Source organism: Myotis davidii, unplaced genomic scaffold (assembly GCF_000327345.1).
Source record: "Myotis davidii unplaced genomic scaffold, ASM32734v1 scaffold356, whole genome shotgun sequence".
NCBI classification, from domain to species: Eukaryota; Metazoa; Chordata; class Mammalia; order Chiroptera; family Vespertilionidae; genus Myotis; species Myotis davidii.
Genome location: NW_006288188.1, coordinates 262,095 through 275,005, shown reverse-complemented (window position 1 = coordinate 275,005; position 12,911 = coordinate 262,095). Strand labels below are relative to the sequence as shown.

The window sequence follows — 12,911 nt, the reverse complement described above, 5'->3', positions numbered from 1 at the left end:
TTTTTCCCTATCTATACACACACACACACACTCGCATATAAATGGGTGATTAATATCCCAGCTCCAGTTCTTCCAACATAGTCTCAAATATTTTTTAAATATTTTTATTGATTTCAGAGAAGGAGAGGGAGAGAGAGACAGAAACATCAATGATGAGAGAGAATCATTGATCAGCTGCCTCCAGCACAGCCCTCCTCTGGGGATCGAGCCCACAACCCGGGCATATGGCCTGACTGGAATCGAACCCTGACCTCCTGATTCATAGGTCAACACTCAACCCCTGAGCCACAACAGCCAGCCAATCTCAATATGTTAATGAATTCTTTCCCCATCTGTATATGACATGCCATCACTCAGTAAACTATAAAAGGGTTAAAAGTTAGTTTTGATAAAATCTTGACAAAAAAATGACCTTAGAGAACAGTTACTTCATACAGTGCACAATAGACAGATGCTTCCTTATCTCGTGGCTTGGTTTAGAGTTTTAAGAACCAAAATCATGCTTGCCAAAAGAAATTAGCTTCCCTCCGAGACTAAAGACACATACTTTGTATCTTATCACTTACCTCACAAGAAGTATGTTATACAAGTAAGTATAATACTTGCTAACGTCCTCAGGGGTAGTACATCAAATAGGAGTTTCCCAAAGAAATAAGATGACACTCTGTAGTATCCACTGACATATTCATGCCTCAAACACAAAAATTCATCCCATATTAGTTCAAGAAGACACAGGCCAGATGATTAATCCATTCTGCTGCCAGCAGGGGTCTAAAAACTACAGCTTCACCCAGTCAGCATCTTGGGGGCACGCCTCCCCTGAGACCTGTTCCTGAGAGCTCTGTGCAAGGACCCCTCTTCTCAGTCTAGAATTCCCTCCCAATGCCGCCCACTTAGCCCTCAGGACCCCCACTCCAGGTAAACACGTCCTGCCTCTCCTCCCTCTCCTCTGACTGGGTTTCTGTGAAAAAGAACTTCAGTAGCTGATTTCAGTGGTCACACAGGCTTTGCTTCTCCCCACTTCTGACCATGAAGAAGGTGGTGCTGCTATTCTCCATGCCCCCAGGGCATCTTCAGGTCACTAAACCTTCTCATGCCTCCCGATCTTGTGATGAAAACACATGACACATCTTCCTTCAATGATCATGCCTCCCAACCATACATACCTGTTCAATTATCAAATCCTCCCCAGGGAAGACCTAGGTCCCTCCTCTTCCTGACCTCCTCCTCCACTGAGTCCAAACTCTTCCACAAATCTTCATTCTTTCCCTCCCTAACAATTCCTTTCCTCCAGCTTGTAACGATGGGCAAATCTCTTCCCACTTTGAAAAACACAAGAAACAAACCATCTGCCTTCTGCCTCTTGCATCCTCCCTTCCATTGAGGGCTAAGCATCGTCTATATTCTTAGTCAACTTTACTTCCCTACCTTCAATGTACAATTTAACCCACTACTTTCCCTCCACCGAGCTCCTCAAACTTTTCATGTGAAGGTCCTCGTGACTTCTTATTTGCTAAAACAAAAGATCCTTTTCAGTCTCTATCTCTTGCATTCTCTGTACCATTTGTCTTTGCAGCTATTCCCTCATCTTTAAACTCCCTTTTCCCTTGCTCTCATGATGTCCCTCCCAGCCCCAGGCTGCTTTTTCTCAGTGAACACTGGTAATCCCAGGGACCAATCCGTGGCCAACTTCTGGATGTGACCAGTGTGACCACCAGCCCTGACAGTGGACAGCGCCCTTCCCGGAACAGAGCCACGCTCACATGAACAGCTTTTTCTCCGCCACGAAGAGCTCCACGGCTGTTATGCTGCTGAAACACTGGTTGGTGGTCAGGAAGAAGAGCACCCCAGCTCTGCGGAGAGAGAAGGGGAAGAAAAGCGCTGCGTCAATTACACATTCTTAGGTCATTCCTACCTGCTGTACTGTTTCCTCACATGAGAAGCATTAAATAACTATTCAGATTAATGTGGCAAGGAAAATGCCCTAGCCAGTTTGGCTCAGTGGATGGAGCACAGGCCTATGGACTGAAGGGTCCTGGGTTCAATTCCTGTCAAGGGCACATGCCTAGGTTGTGGGCTCAGTCCCCAATAAGGAGCATGCAGGAGGCAGTCGATTGATGTTTCTCTCTCATGCATATTTCTATCTTTCTCTCCCTCTCCCTTCCTCAGTCTCTAAAATCAATAAAAACATATTTTATAAATAAATAAATTTTATGAAAGCAGCATGCCAGAATTCCTGAAACAGTGTTGCAGTTCCTTGCACAACCAAAAAGTTTAATGAACATTGAGGATGTGAGCAGAAACTAAAAGGGATGAAGTGATATATTATTTAAAATGACACAAAATTAAGAGAGTGTTTTTTAATGTAATAAATAAATTAAAAATAGCTGGGCCCAGTACACCAGCAGATATGCAAGCTTCTAGACACACACACACACACACACACACACACACACAGGCCTCATATCATAGGAAAAGCTAACTTCAGACACATGGGAGAAGGCAACATTCAGCTCAATTTGTTAAGTCTTTCACTTAACAGTACAATAATGTTCATAATGATTCTGAACTAGTAGATTGTAAAATTCCTTCCATATCCTAAGTTTTATTGTTAAATAACTTAATAGACTCTAATGTTTTAAGGTGGCACTCCATACCCTTCATGTCTCCTTAAGGGTCCTAATGCATATTTTAAATACACAGACACCAGAGAGGAGTTATGGGACAGCCCCCTGAGTCAGAGGGAGAGGGCTGGCCCCACCTCAGTTCTTATGTTGGCCTATGAATGAATTCAAATGAGTAACTCCAGATTATTGCGTTGTTGAAGGGAATTCATTAAGAAACTCATTTATTAATAAAGTAAAACATGCAAATTTATCAAAGGAGCAAGGCAAGCAATTCTCAAGCTAATCTGAAGAGCCGGTTGGGTGGGGGGAGGGTTCTGCCTTATACGCTTTTCCATCTATAAATGTTTAAATTCCTCTGCCGAATGTCTTGGTGCAAGTTAATTTCCAAGGTCTCCCTTTTACTTGGTTGTGGCTATCCCGGAATTTGTGACAAGCACCTGACAGTTTTATCTTGCCAAGCCCTGAGACTGGGAGTGGGATGAGAGAAGACTGCATTCTCCCGTCCCTCTCCTCCCTCCTCTGCTGTCTTTGGAGAGGAAGTCACCACTTGCTTCCAGCATCCTTGGTTGGGGGACCACAGGGCTTGAGATTTACAAGCCGGCTGCAGGCTGCCGAACAGTTTGGCCTTGTTTCATTTTCTTGTCTCAGTTTCCCTATTTCTCCCACCTTGGAGTTTTTCTAGCTTCTCGCTATCCTAAAACAGAATATGAAAAACATTCTGGAGTTGGAGGGTGGCAATGGTTTTACAACAATGTGAATGCACTTAACGCCACTGAACTGTACACCTAAACCTGGATAGGAGGGTAGACTTTATGCTCCATATATTTTATACCATATATGAAAATTAACCTTCCCACACAGCTAGCTTTCAAACCATGGACTTATTCTACTCTTCAGTCCATCCTATACTTGTCTGAAACTCAAACTCTTAATGGATTTCTATAACCTTACAAAAAGTAATAGCTTTTCCTCAAAAGCAAGATCCAAATGTACTTACCTGCTCTGGATTCCCGTGGGGTCACTTTTTAGATCATAGAAAATGGCATCTATAACCAGTCCCAGGATAACTATTATGATTACCTTTTTTAAAAGAAAGAAGAGTTTCAATGAAAGGTAAAAACTTAACACACCATTTATTATTATAATATATATGGCTACATAAGCAAACCACAGCATTGAGATAGATACTTTAAATGATTGGACCAAAGTTCTTGGGAAAATATAAAACAGTGTATGCTATTAGACTGCCTTCTAAATTAAAATACAAATAATTTGCCCTAGCTGGTGCTGCTCAGTGGTTAGAATGTTGGCCCACGGCCTGAAGGGTTGTGGCTTCAATCCCTGTCAAGGGCCAGTATCTTGGCTACAGGCTCAATCCCTGCCACAGTCATGGTTTGATTCCCAGTCAGGGCATAGCCTGGGTTGTGAGCTCCATGCAGGAGGCAGCCATTCAACAATTCTCTCTCATCATTAATGTTTCTATCTCTCTCTCCCTCTCCCTTTCTCTCTGAAATCAATAAAAATATTATTTTTTTAAAAAAAAGTTAAGCCAGCCGAATCCGGTTTGGCTCAGTGGATAGAGCGTCGGCCTGCGGACTGAAAGGTCCCAGGTTCGATTCCGGTCAAGGGCATGTACCTGGGTTGCGGGCACATCCCCAGTGGGAGATGTGCAGGAGGCAGCTGATCGATGTATCTCTCTCATCGATGTTTCTAACTCTCTATCTCTCTCCTTTCCTCTCTGTAAAAAAAAATCAATAAAATATATTAAAAAAAAAAAGTTAAGCCAAACTTAACTTTTCACAACTGAGCAAGGAGACCCTGTCAGTGTATCTGTGTATCTAGTCTGTGGTTATATGTTTGCCAACATTTCTCAAGGTGAGTTTCTGAGGGATGTTTATGACCATCACTAAAAAAAAATAATCCATATCAAATGTTTAATATGCTAATAGAAACAACAAATCTCTAAGAGAGGATCAGAAAACCCATAGCATGTTAAATGAGCATTAAATCTTCTCATACAGAGAATCTATTCAGTCTAAGACCTTCCAAATACAGCCTCCGGTTAACTGCATTATCAGAGGCAAAGTCTGACTCATGTAAATGACTAGTTGAAACCTAAGTACAGCTCTAAGACTGTAGATACCAGATTTATCAGCAGGAGGCCACCAAACATTGCTATAGCTACACATTCCAACATTTACAGAAGCAATCGACATACAAGCAAGTTTAAAATTCCAAAACCATTGGTCAGAAAGCTATGGCCCACAGGCCAAACAGGGCCCTTCACCTAGTTCTTCAGTCCATGAGATAAGAATGATTTCTTTGCCATTAGTTTAATGATTGAAAAAAAGAAAACAAGAAAAATGTATATGATATACAAATACTGATTATTTGAAATGCACATGAAATTCTAATTTCAGTGTCCATGAATAGTTTAATTGGAGCACAGCCATGCTTGATTGTTTATATATTATTATGGCTGCTTTTACCCTGAAATGACAGCTCCATTATAGTGTCTCTGTTGGCCAATGTTGACCTGTTTCCAAAAGACATCAAATTTCCTCTAAAAGAATAGAAATTTACCCTTGGTTGATAGTACACAAAAGTGCTCATTTCTGACAAAAGTGCCAAATAACAAAAATGTCTGGAGCAATTAGCAGTACGTCTCAAAGAGGGATCGAGGCCCTTTGTATTAATAATCAGAGGGCAACAGTACTGAAGTAGGAAATTACGGTGCATGTGGGAAGAAGCCAGTAATGGTTCATCAGAGCCAACTATGCATCATCACCTTTTAGCAGTCAGCAAAAATTCAATGATCAATAATAAAATTAACAACCTCAAAAACAACTGACTAATACCCTTAGAAATGATGGGCCAATGAAAAGGAAATACAAGAGTGTTTTAGGACAGTGGGCTTGCAAATAACAGGAAAACCATACAGGAGCAATAATCAACCACTATCAACAGCATCAGCCCAAAAATGAAAAGAACATTATTTCATCTTTTTTTGTTGTTGTTAATCCTCACCCAAGGATATTTTTTCATTGATTTTTTAGAGAGAGTGGAAGAGAGAGGAAAAGACAGCAAGGAACATCAATTTGAGAGACACATATCGATTGGTTACCTCCTGCCCACGCCAGACAAGGGTACGTGCCCTTGGCTGGAATCAAACCCGGGACCCTTTAGTCTGCAGGCCGACACTCTATTCACTGAGCCAAACTGAGTAGGGCAACATTATTTCATCTTTTTTAAAAAAGTAAAATCTTTATTGTTGAAAGTATTGCATAGGCCCTCCTTTTCCCCCCAATTAACTTCTTCCCAGCCTGTTCCCTTCCTCTCCCTGCCCAGGTCCTCACCACTCCATTGTCTGTGTCCATGGGTTATGCATATATGCATACAAGTTTGAAGATAAAATTAGTCTGACAGTGAATAGCTTTATTTAATGGAAGTCAAGTTTGCTTACTACCTTTGTGTTCTTGGAAAACTGATTCCGGGGCTAGTGTTCTCCTAGACTAGAATCCCTAAATGCAGGTCAATGACAAGGAGCAGCATTTGCACACAGGCTCTCCTCTCAGACAGCGGCGGCCCCTCCCACACTCAGGTGCACTCACTGACATCCAGGTGAAGGCTTCCCTGATCACCTGATTTAAAATGCAAAACCACCCCTGTCCCCTCTCTCTCCTTCCCCCTCTCCTTTCCTTCTCTTCCTTTCTCCGCTTACCTGCTTAGACTTCCTCCATGGCCCACTCTCCCCTCTGCCGCGCTATATGTTTTATTTCTGTATGAGTTTAACAGCTGTCTCTCCTCAAAAGAAAGTATGCTCCAGGAGCGCAGGGATTTTATTTTTACCCATTTTGCTCACCACTGTGTACAAGCTCCCAAACGCTGCACATGATCGATAAAAACCTGTTGACTAAATCAGGAAATGAATGTGTGCAGCTACCAGGAAACCACAAATGTGGCTAAACAATTCCTTTACTTCACCATTTGCGTCAGGGGCGGGGGTGGGGGGCGGTGGGATCCATACAAAGATGATCTATTATAGATTGTCTAAGTCAGCAAAAATATTGAATTAGGTAGTCCAGAAAACTACTTTAAATTTTTTTTCTCTAAGTGAAAACTTAATTGTGTTTAATTTGTGCCACTGTTTCCATATCCCAAATAAAGTGAGATGGAAGTGTGTTCAGAGGATAAGTATAATCTATAGTAAATCATATCAGAAGCTAATGCCCACACATGAACATTTCTCAGCATAATTAGAAGAATCTGTCAGGTTACCTGAGCTAGGGAGGCCTGGGGATTACCCAGTAAGTTTTTGAAGGAGCGCTTGGAAACCCACCTGAGTTGATGACAGAGGAGGTGGCATAGGTGATCTCCTTGAAGGCTGTGCTCTTGTTCTTTTTTTTTTTTTTTTTTTTAAATTTTTTTATTTTTTACAAAGGGTATTACATATGTGTCCATTTTTTCCCCCCGCCCAAGATGTGCTCTTGTTCTGTTTCTGAGCCCCAAGAGTTGATCTAACTCAACTTTTGTTTTGCTGAAGAAGGTGGAGTTGACTTAACACTCAGCTAGTTTTTCTATGAGTGGCTTATCTCTCTTGGAAGGCCCTTCAGTCTCCTTGGCTTGGAATAAAAGTGGACAGAGGGGTCCTCCAGTTCTCCCTCTGGAAGGACGGATGTTGGTGTTGGGGAGAATATAACTGCCATGTCTCCAGGTACTTTGCCAGAACCTCAGATATGCGGCCTTCTGGCCAAGCGTCTGAGATTTCATATTGTTGGAGCCATAATTGTAGCCCTGGGGGTTGCAGCTTCCTATAAGTTTGGTGTAGCTGAACCAAGAAAGAAGGCATATGCAGATTTCTACAGAAATCATGATTCCATGAAAGATTTTGAGGAGATGAGGAAGGCTGATATCTTTCAGAGTACAAAGTGATCTTGGAATGTAAAGAATTTCTTTGGGTTGAATGCCACGGAAGTTTGTCCCTGACCTGTGGTCCTGAACTATGAAACATGAATATTTGAGCTAAGGAATAGTTTCTCTTGGTAAATAAACAATGAAAAAAAAGTGGACAGAGGGAAACATTAACAAAATAACAGATTTAGCCCATTTTTCTGGAATCCGTTTCTTAAATTCTTCCCTAACACCTTAATTCTAAGTTTGACTATAAAAAAATTATTAGACCTGTCACTGCTTTACACACTAGAAAAATAAGTTAATGGCCTGACTTGCTGTATCCATACACTGGTGGATACAGCAAACTCACCCACCATTTCCTAGCTATAATATGTGTACCCTGATTCTTTTCAAATAAACTTCTTACCATAGGCAGTTGTAGTTCTTAATAGAAAAACCTCTGCCTTTCTTTCCACTGTGTGCAAATGCATAAATTACGAAGGTTCTTATTTCAAAATACTATATAAAAATGAGCATTTTTAAAAGGAAAAAACACTCAGAACTGACACTATCACATAAATGTGCTCTTATACATTAAAAATAAGCACTCACAGACAACAAAATATGTGTTGAGTGATGCTATTGATGAAATACTTATGCCTGCCCCCCACCCCCATTCATATACTGAAACCCAATCCCCAATGTGATGGTGTTTGAAGGTGGGGCTTTTGAAGCGTGCTTAGGTCATGAAGGTGGGGCCCACATGAATGGGATTAGTGTCCTTATAAAAGAGGCTCCAAGAGGTCCCTCCTGCTTCTCTATGTGAAGAGGCAGTGAGAAGATGGTGGTCCACCTATGAACAAGGAAGAGGGACCTCAACAAACACCGAATTGCTGGTGCCTTGATCTTGGACTTCCCGATCTCTAGAACCATGAGAAATAAATGTCTGTTGTTTAAACCACCTGGCCTATGGTAGTCTTGTTACAGCAGCCTGCACTAACTATGGCAACTGGTATCAGATAACAGCATCAGTACATAACTTCACAAAGCCACATTTTAATAACATACCACACTGCTCAACTTCAATCAATTCAAATGGATGATAATATGTGACTCCAGATGCACATTCCTTCACTATCTTCGATCTCTCTGTTTAATACCACAGCAGAGGAGTCTCCATTAATGACATCCAGGAAGAAGTCGGCAGGGTTATTATAGGGCTCACAGTGGTGACCTGCAGAAGAAGGGAACCCAGGTACACAAGCATGATGGTCTTAGGAAATAAAGACTCACTTTCAGCGGGTGAGGGAGATGAGTCTGGGAGAGACAGAATATAATGACTTCTCCCTCTCTTCTGCCTTCACTAATTTACTCTTTCCTTTTATATATTCAGTCACACAAGATCTCAACAATTCTCTGTCTCCCGGCACAAAACCTGCTCCAAATCAACCTGGGTCTCCCAGATAGCTTTATTTATCATAACTCTTGACCCCTGAAACATTCACCACCTAAAAGTGTGTTCTGGCTCTTTTCAGTGCTTATTCAAGCAAAGCCAATTAAGGCATAGGAGGACTGTTTGGGAGAGTTCCAGGGTTCACCTGGTGTCTGCCAGAATGTGAATACCCAGGTTAGCAATGGTACCTACGCCATCTGCTAAATTCAGGCTTAAATCATCGTCTATTATGCTGCTGTAAATCCAATACAGAGAACAAGTCCAGCATTCTCAAGAAGACGTTACCAGTACAGCACACCTGAACTCTCACCTTGACTTTTTGTGTAGTCAAGAAGACAAATTATTTGGGGGGAAAGGCGATATTCGGCCTTTCCAAAAATGTTCAACTGACAAGATAACTGGCTATGAGGTCAATATATTTATTAAACTATTAGGAAAAAGCCCGGCTGGTGTGGGTCAGTGGTTGAGTGTGAACCTATGAACCAGGAGGTCACTGTTTGATTCCCATTCAGGGCACATGCCCAGGTTGCGAGCTCAATCCTGTTGCGGGGGGGTGCAGGAGGCAGTGGATCAATGGCTCTTTCTCATCATTGTTCCCATCATTCTCTCTCCATCTCCCATCCTCTCTCAGAAATCTAAGTTCCTACCCATTGCCAGAACTTCAAGGTACTGCCAAACAATAATAAACTATTAGGAATGTTTCTCTCTCTCCCCTCCCTTCCTCTCTTAAATCAATAAAAATATATATTTTAAAAGATATTCTTAATTGTGTTAGTTGATAATAGTAATGTAGGCAAATGGCCTTTTAAAAAAAAGATGCATAATGAATATTTAGGGAGCAATAAATTATTAATAACTTTCCTTAAAATATTTCAGAAATAAAAAGCTGAAGATGTTAACAACAGGGAAATCAAGTTTCTAGCAATCACACCAGCATATTATATACTACAACCATGTTATAACTATAGAAATCAGACTATTCTCTACATTTCTGTTGTGTTTACAATTTCGTAACAGGTAAAATATTTTTAATGTATTGTTTCAATAAATTTGATAAATTTATTCTAAGGAAGAGAACAACTGCCTTCAACTTATTTTGCCTAGAAATCCAGGCAGGGGACTCAAGCAATGGCGGCCTGTAGGTAAAGACAGGAAAGAACCTTAGTGGAAAGAGAGAATCACATGAACAGAGCCCCAACAAAATGGGCCCAATCACTCATAACATGAAAATAAGTGGTACATGGTAGCAGCTCAGACTTATTCTTCCAAAATACACTTTACATAGGAGACTGAAAGCATCATGTGAAGCAGCAGCCAGCAGAATACCCCATCTTCATGACCTCTGAGTAAGGAATAGCACAGGGGGACTGAGCTAGAGCCATGACAACCTGAAAAAGCTCATCTTCACCCAAAGCATTGATGTCTTCCAACCAATCTTCCTGTCTACTCATCAACTGTAAATCATTCCCTCCCTCATCTCATTCTTCCTTCCTTATCCTGCACAACCCACATAGGGAGCTACTTTTGTCTCTCTTGCCCACAGATGTTAAAATCCAAGGGAGCCCAGCACACGACAGTCTGTAAGAAACCCTGGCAGAAGGAAGGGAGAAAGGAAGAGAGCGGGGAGGGATGGGAGATAAAGTGTCCTAAGAAAGGCTTTAGGAAAACAAGTTGGCTGCTATACCAATTAGAAATAAATACTAATTTGACTGAAAATAATTTTTAAAGCCAAATTAAAGCAAAGTGAAACACGTAGAGCAAGAACCCCGAGACTTTCATCATTTATGAGTTCTAGAAATATACCTCCAAAGGTTAATTTGCATATTACCTTTTTATTAGTATAGATTACTTACAGGAAAAACAAATGTAAAGGTTAATTTGCATATTACCTTTTTATTAGTATAGATTACTTACAGGAAAAACAAATGTTTTCAATAAAAAAAATGTTAAGTGGTAGAAAAAGACTTGTGGAAAATAGGTATAGCCTGACTGGAAAGGAAAATTAGTTCCACTCCTACTTATATCATGTTCACATAATGCATCAGTCATTTCCCTTAGACTTTACCTCCCTCTTCGTGTGAAGGTGATGGAAGTGCTGGGTAGAGAAGCAGAAACAGCCAGCACCCGATATCACAGGCTGCAAAGGAAGGTGGGAGGAAGGGCAGAGACAGCTGGATGATGGGTGGCATGATTGCTTTTATTAAGAAATAAGAAAATAGGTTGAGCAAATCAGTAAATATATTTAAATAACTAGAACCAGGTTTTTCACTTTTTGAGAAGATGCTTTACAAACATGGAAATGTGGAAATAATCCTGGGGTATTAGATCAGAATTGGAAATCATGGGTTTTGCTCTATATATACAGACAGAGATAAAAAGGTTTAGATGTGGGTATACATGTATATGTACATATGTTCCATAGGTCTGTCTGCTGAAAAGTCCTAGGAGCTATGCCATCCCAATACCAATGAACACTCCAAACACCCAGATCTCAGTTAGTAAATATAAAATTCCACAAAAAAGGAAGATCAGCTTATGCCAGGTCTGAGACAGGCAAGTAGACAGTGAGTCTGGAACTTCTGCTGTGCCAACAAAATACTCAAAATATGAGAGAATGAGTTTAAAAAACAAAAAAACAGAACAGACCTACTTTTAAAGATCTCCCACTGACCAAATGAAGAACAATAGGTGTATCAAGATTAATCATGATGATAACGTATTACTGTTGAATGGTACTAAGTATAATATGAACCCATGAGTCTATACTGATATAAATAAATGAATAAAGAGATGATGACTGGAGTTTTCCCTTTCAGTAGAATGCAAACTAGTCCATATGGAAGAGATGGATGAAAGCAGAATGAAGGAGATGGATGAAAACAGAAAATCACCCCTTGGTAGCTACCATAGTGACAGTTTCTGCTGATTCAGGCAGGAGACATCAATGAGGGCTTAGGTGGTAAAATAAGGCTTTAGAATAATGTTATGGTAACTCTACTTATAATATTTATTAATGACATAGGGGAAAACAGGGACATTATGGTACAGGCTGGCAGACACCACCATGACCAACATCACCTGGAGAGAGACAGGAAAATATCAGGTTGCATGATACTAAGGAGATATGATGTGATGGTCAATCAACTATGTGAAGACCATGGTGGCCAACAGCCCCTTAGGACCCATCACTGAAGCTATTAGGAGACTGTGCATCCTCTGGGCTGCTCCCAGACAATGACTGACTGGTTACACAAGAGATGGTCCTCGTTGTAAAAACTAGACCCTGGAGGAGTTAGGGATAATAGAGTGCCATGTGGACAGCTCTCAGATGGTTCAGAAAAGTGCTAATGACAATTGGTTGTCACAAGAGACAACATACTAGCAAATGAAGTGAAATGTTAACAAGTGGGTAAAAGGGTATGTTTGCACAAGTTTGAAATTATTTCCAAATAAATTATTAACTTAAGAAATCTCCAAGTAGATAATGAATTTCCCTGAAGATTATAGGATATCCACACAACTACTGGAATGGGCCATTTTTTCCATAGATCTTTAGCATTGGTGAGGAAAAGCTGCAAAAAGAAACCCGAATTAATTTCTCAGCAATCATTTCTGTACCCAAAAACTGCTCTAGTGTTATCACATTTACAACACTGTATTAAATGTTGAAAACTGGAAAAGTAGAAAACCCCATAAATATTAGCACCCAGGGAATTAAAAGTAAATAGCTTAATTTTAAGCTATACACACAATGAATGGTAACAATTAACCAGGAGGCTTGGTTACCCCCAGCAATGGAGGAAGCCAAGCTTCCTGCCTGCCCTGGCCGGCCCTGAGCTCTGCTCAAGCCTACAAAGTTTCAATTATAGAAGTTAAATAAATCCCAGATACTGGCTTCCAGCCTGTAGGTATGGCCAGCCTGAAAACGGCCATCAGTT

General features: G+C 40.7%; 2 protein-coding genes across 2 annotated transcripts; one reads left to right on the top strand and one right to left on the bottom strand.

The window, feature by feature from the left end:
- Positions 1 to 1,663: 1,663 nt before the first annotated feature.
- On the bottom strand, positions 1,664 to 7,333 carry LOC107182520 (ATP-binding cassette sub-family G member 2-like). Its single transcript, XM_015561522.1, has 4 exons — positions 7,251 to 7,333; positions 6,906 to 6,966; positions 3,625 to 3,707; positions 1,664 to 1,853 (listed from the first exon to the last, which is right to left on the bottom strand). The coding sequence occupies exons 1-4, from the start codon at positions 7,331 to 7,333 to the stop codon at positions 1,760 to 1,762; spliced, it is 321 nt and encodes a 106-aa protein (XP_015417008.1). The 3' UTR covers positions 1,664 to 1,759.
- Positions 7,280 to 7,684, top strand: LOC102761581 (cytochrome c oxidase subunit 6C-like). The gene has a single exon (XM_006760042.2). The coding sequence runs from the start codon at positions 7,332 to 7,334 to the stop codon at positions 7,557 to 7,559; it is 228 nt and encodes a 75-aa protein (XP_006760105.1). The 5' UTR covers positions 7,280 to 7,331; the 3' UTR covers positions 7,560 to 7,684.
- Positions 7,685 to 12,911: the final 5,227 nt, after the last annotated feature.

What these genes read in the sequence shown, in the direction of transcription:
- LOC102761581 (XM_006760042.2), top strand. Translation starts at nt 7,332, where the DNA reads ATGTCTCCAGGTACTTTGCCAGAACCTCAGATATGCGGCCTTCTGGCC.
- LOC107182520 (XM_015561522.1), bottom strand. Translation starts at nt 7,333, where the DNA reads ATGGCAGTTATATTCTCCCCAACACCAACATCCGTCCTTCCAGAGGGA. An exon ending in TCTGTCCACTTTTATTCCAA is followed by an intron (nt 6,967 to 7,250) that starts GCCAAGGAGACT and finishes TCATCAACTCAG; the next exon opens with GTGGGTTTCCAAGCGCTCCT. An exon ending in CCCAGGCCTCCCTAGCTCAG is followed by an intron (nt 3,708 to 6,905) that starts GTAACCTGACAG and finishes CTTTTAAAAAAG; the next exon opens with GTAATCATAATAGTTATCCT.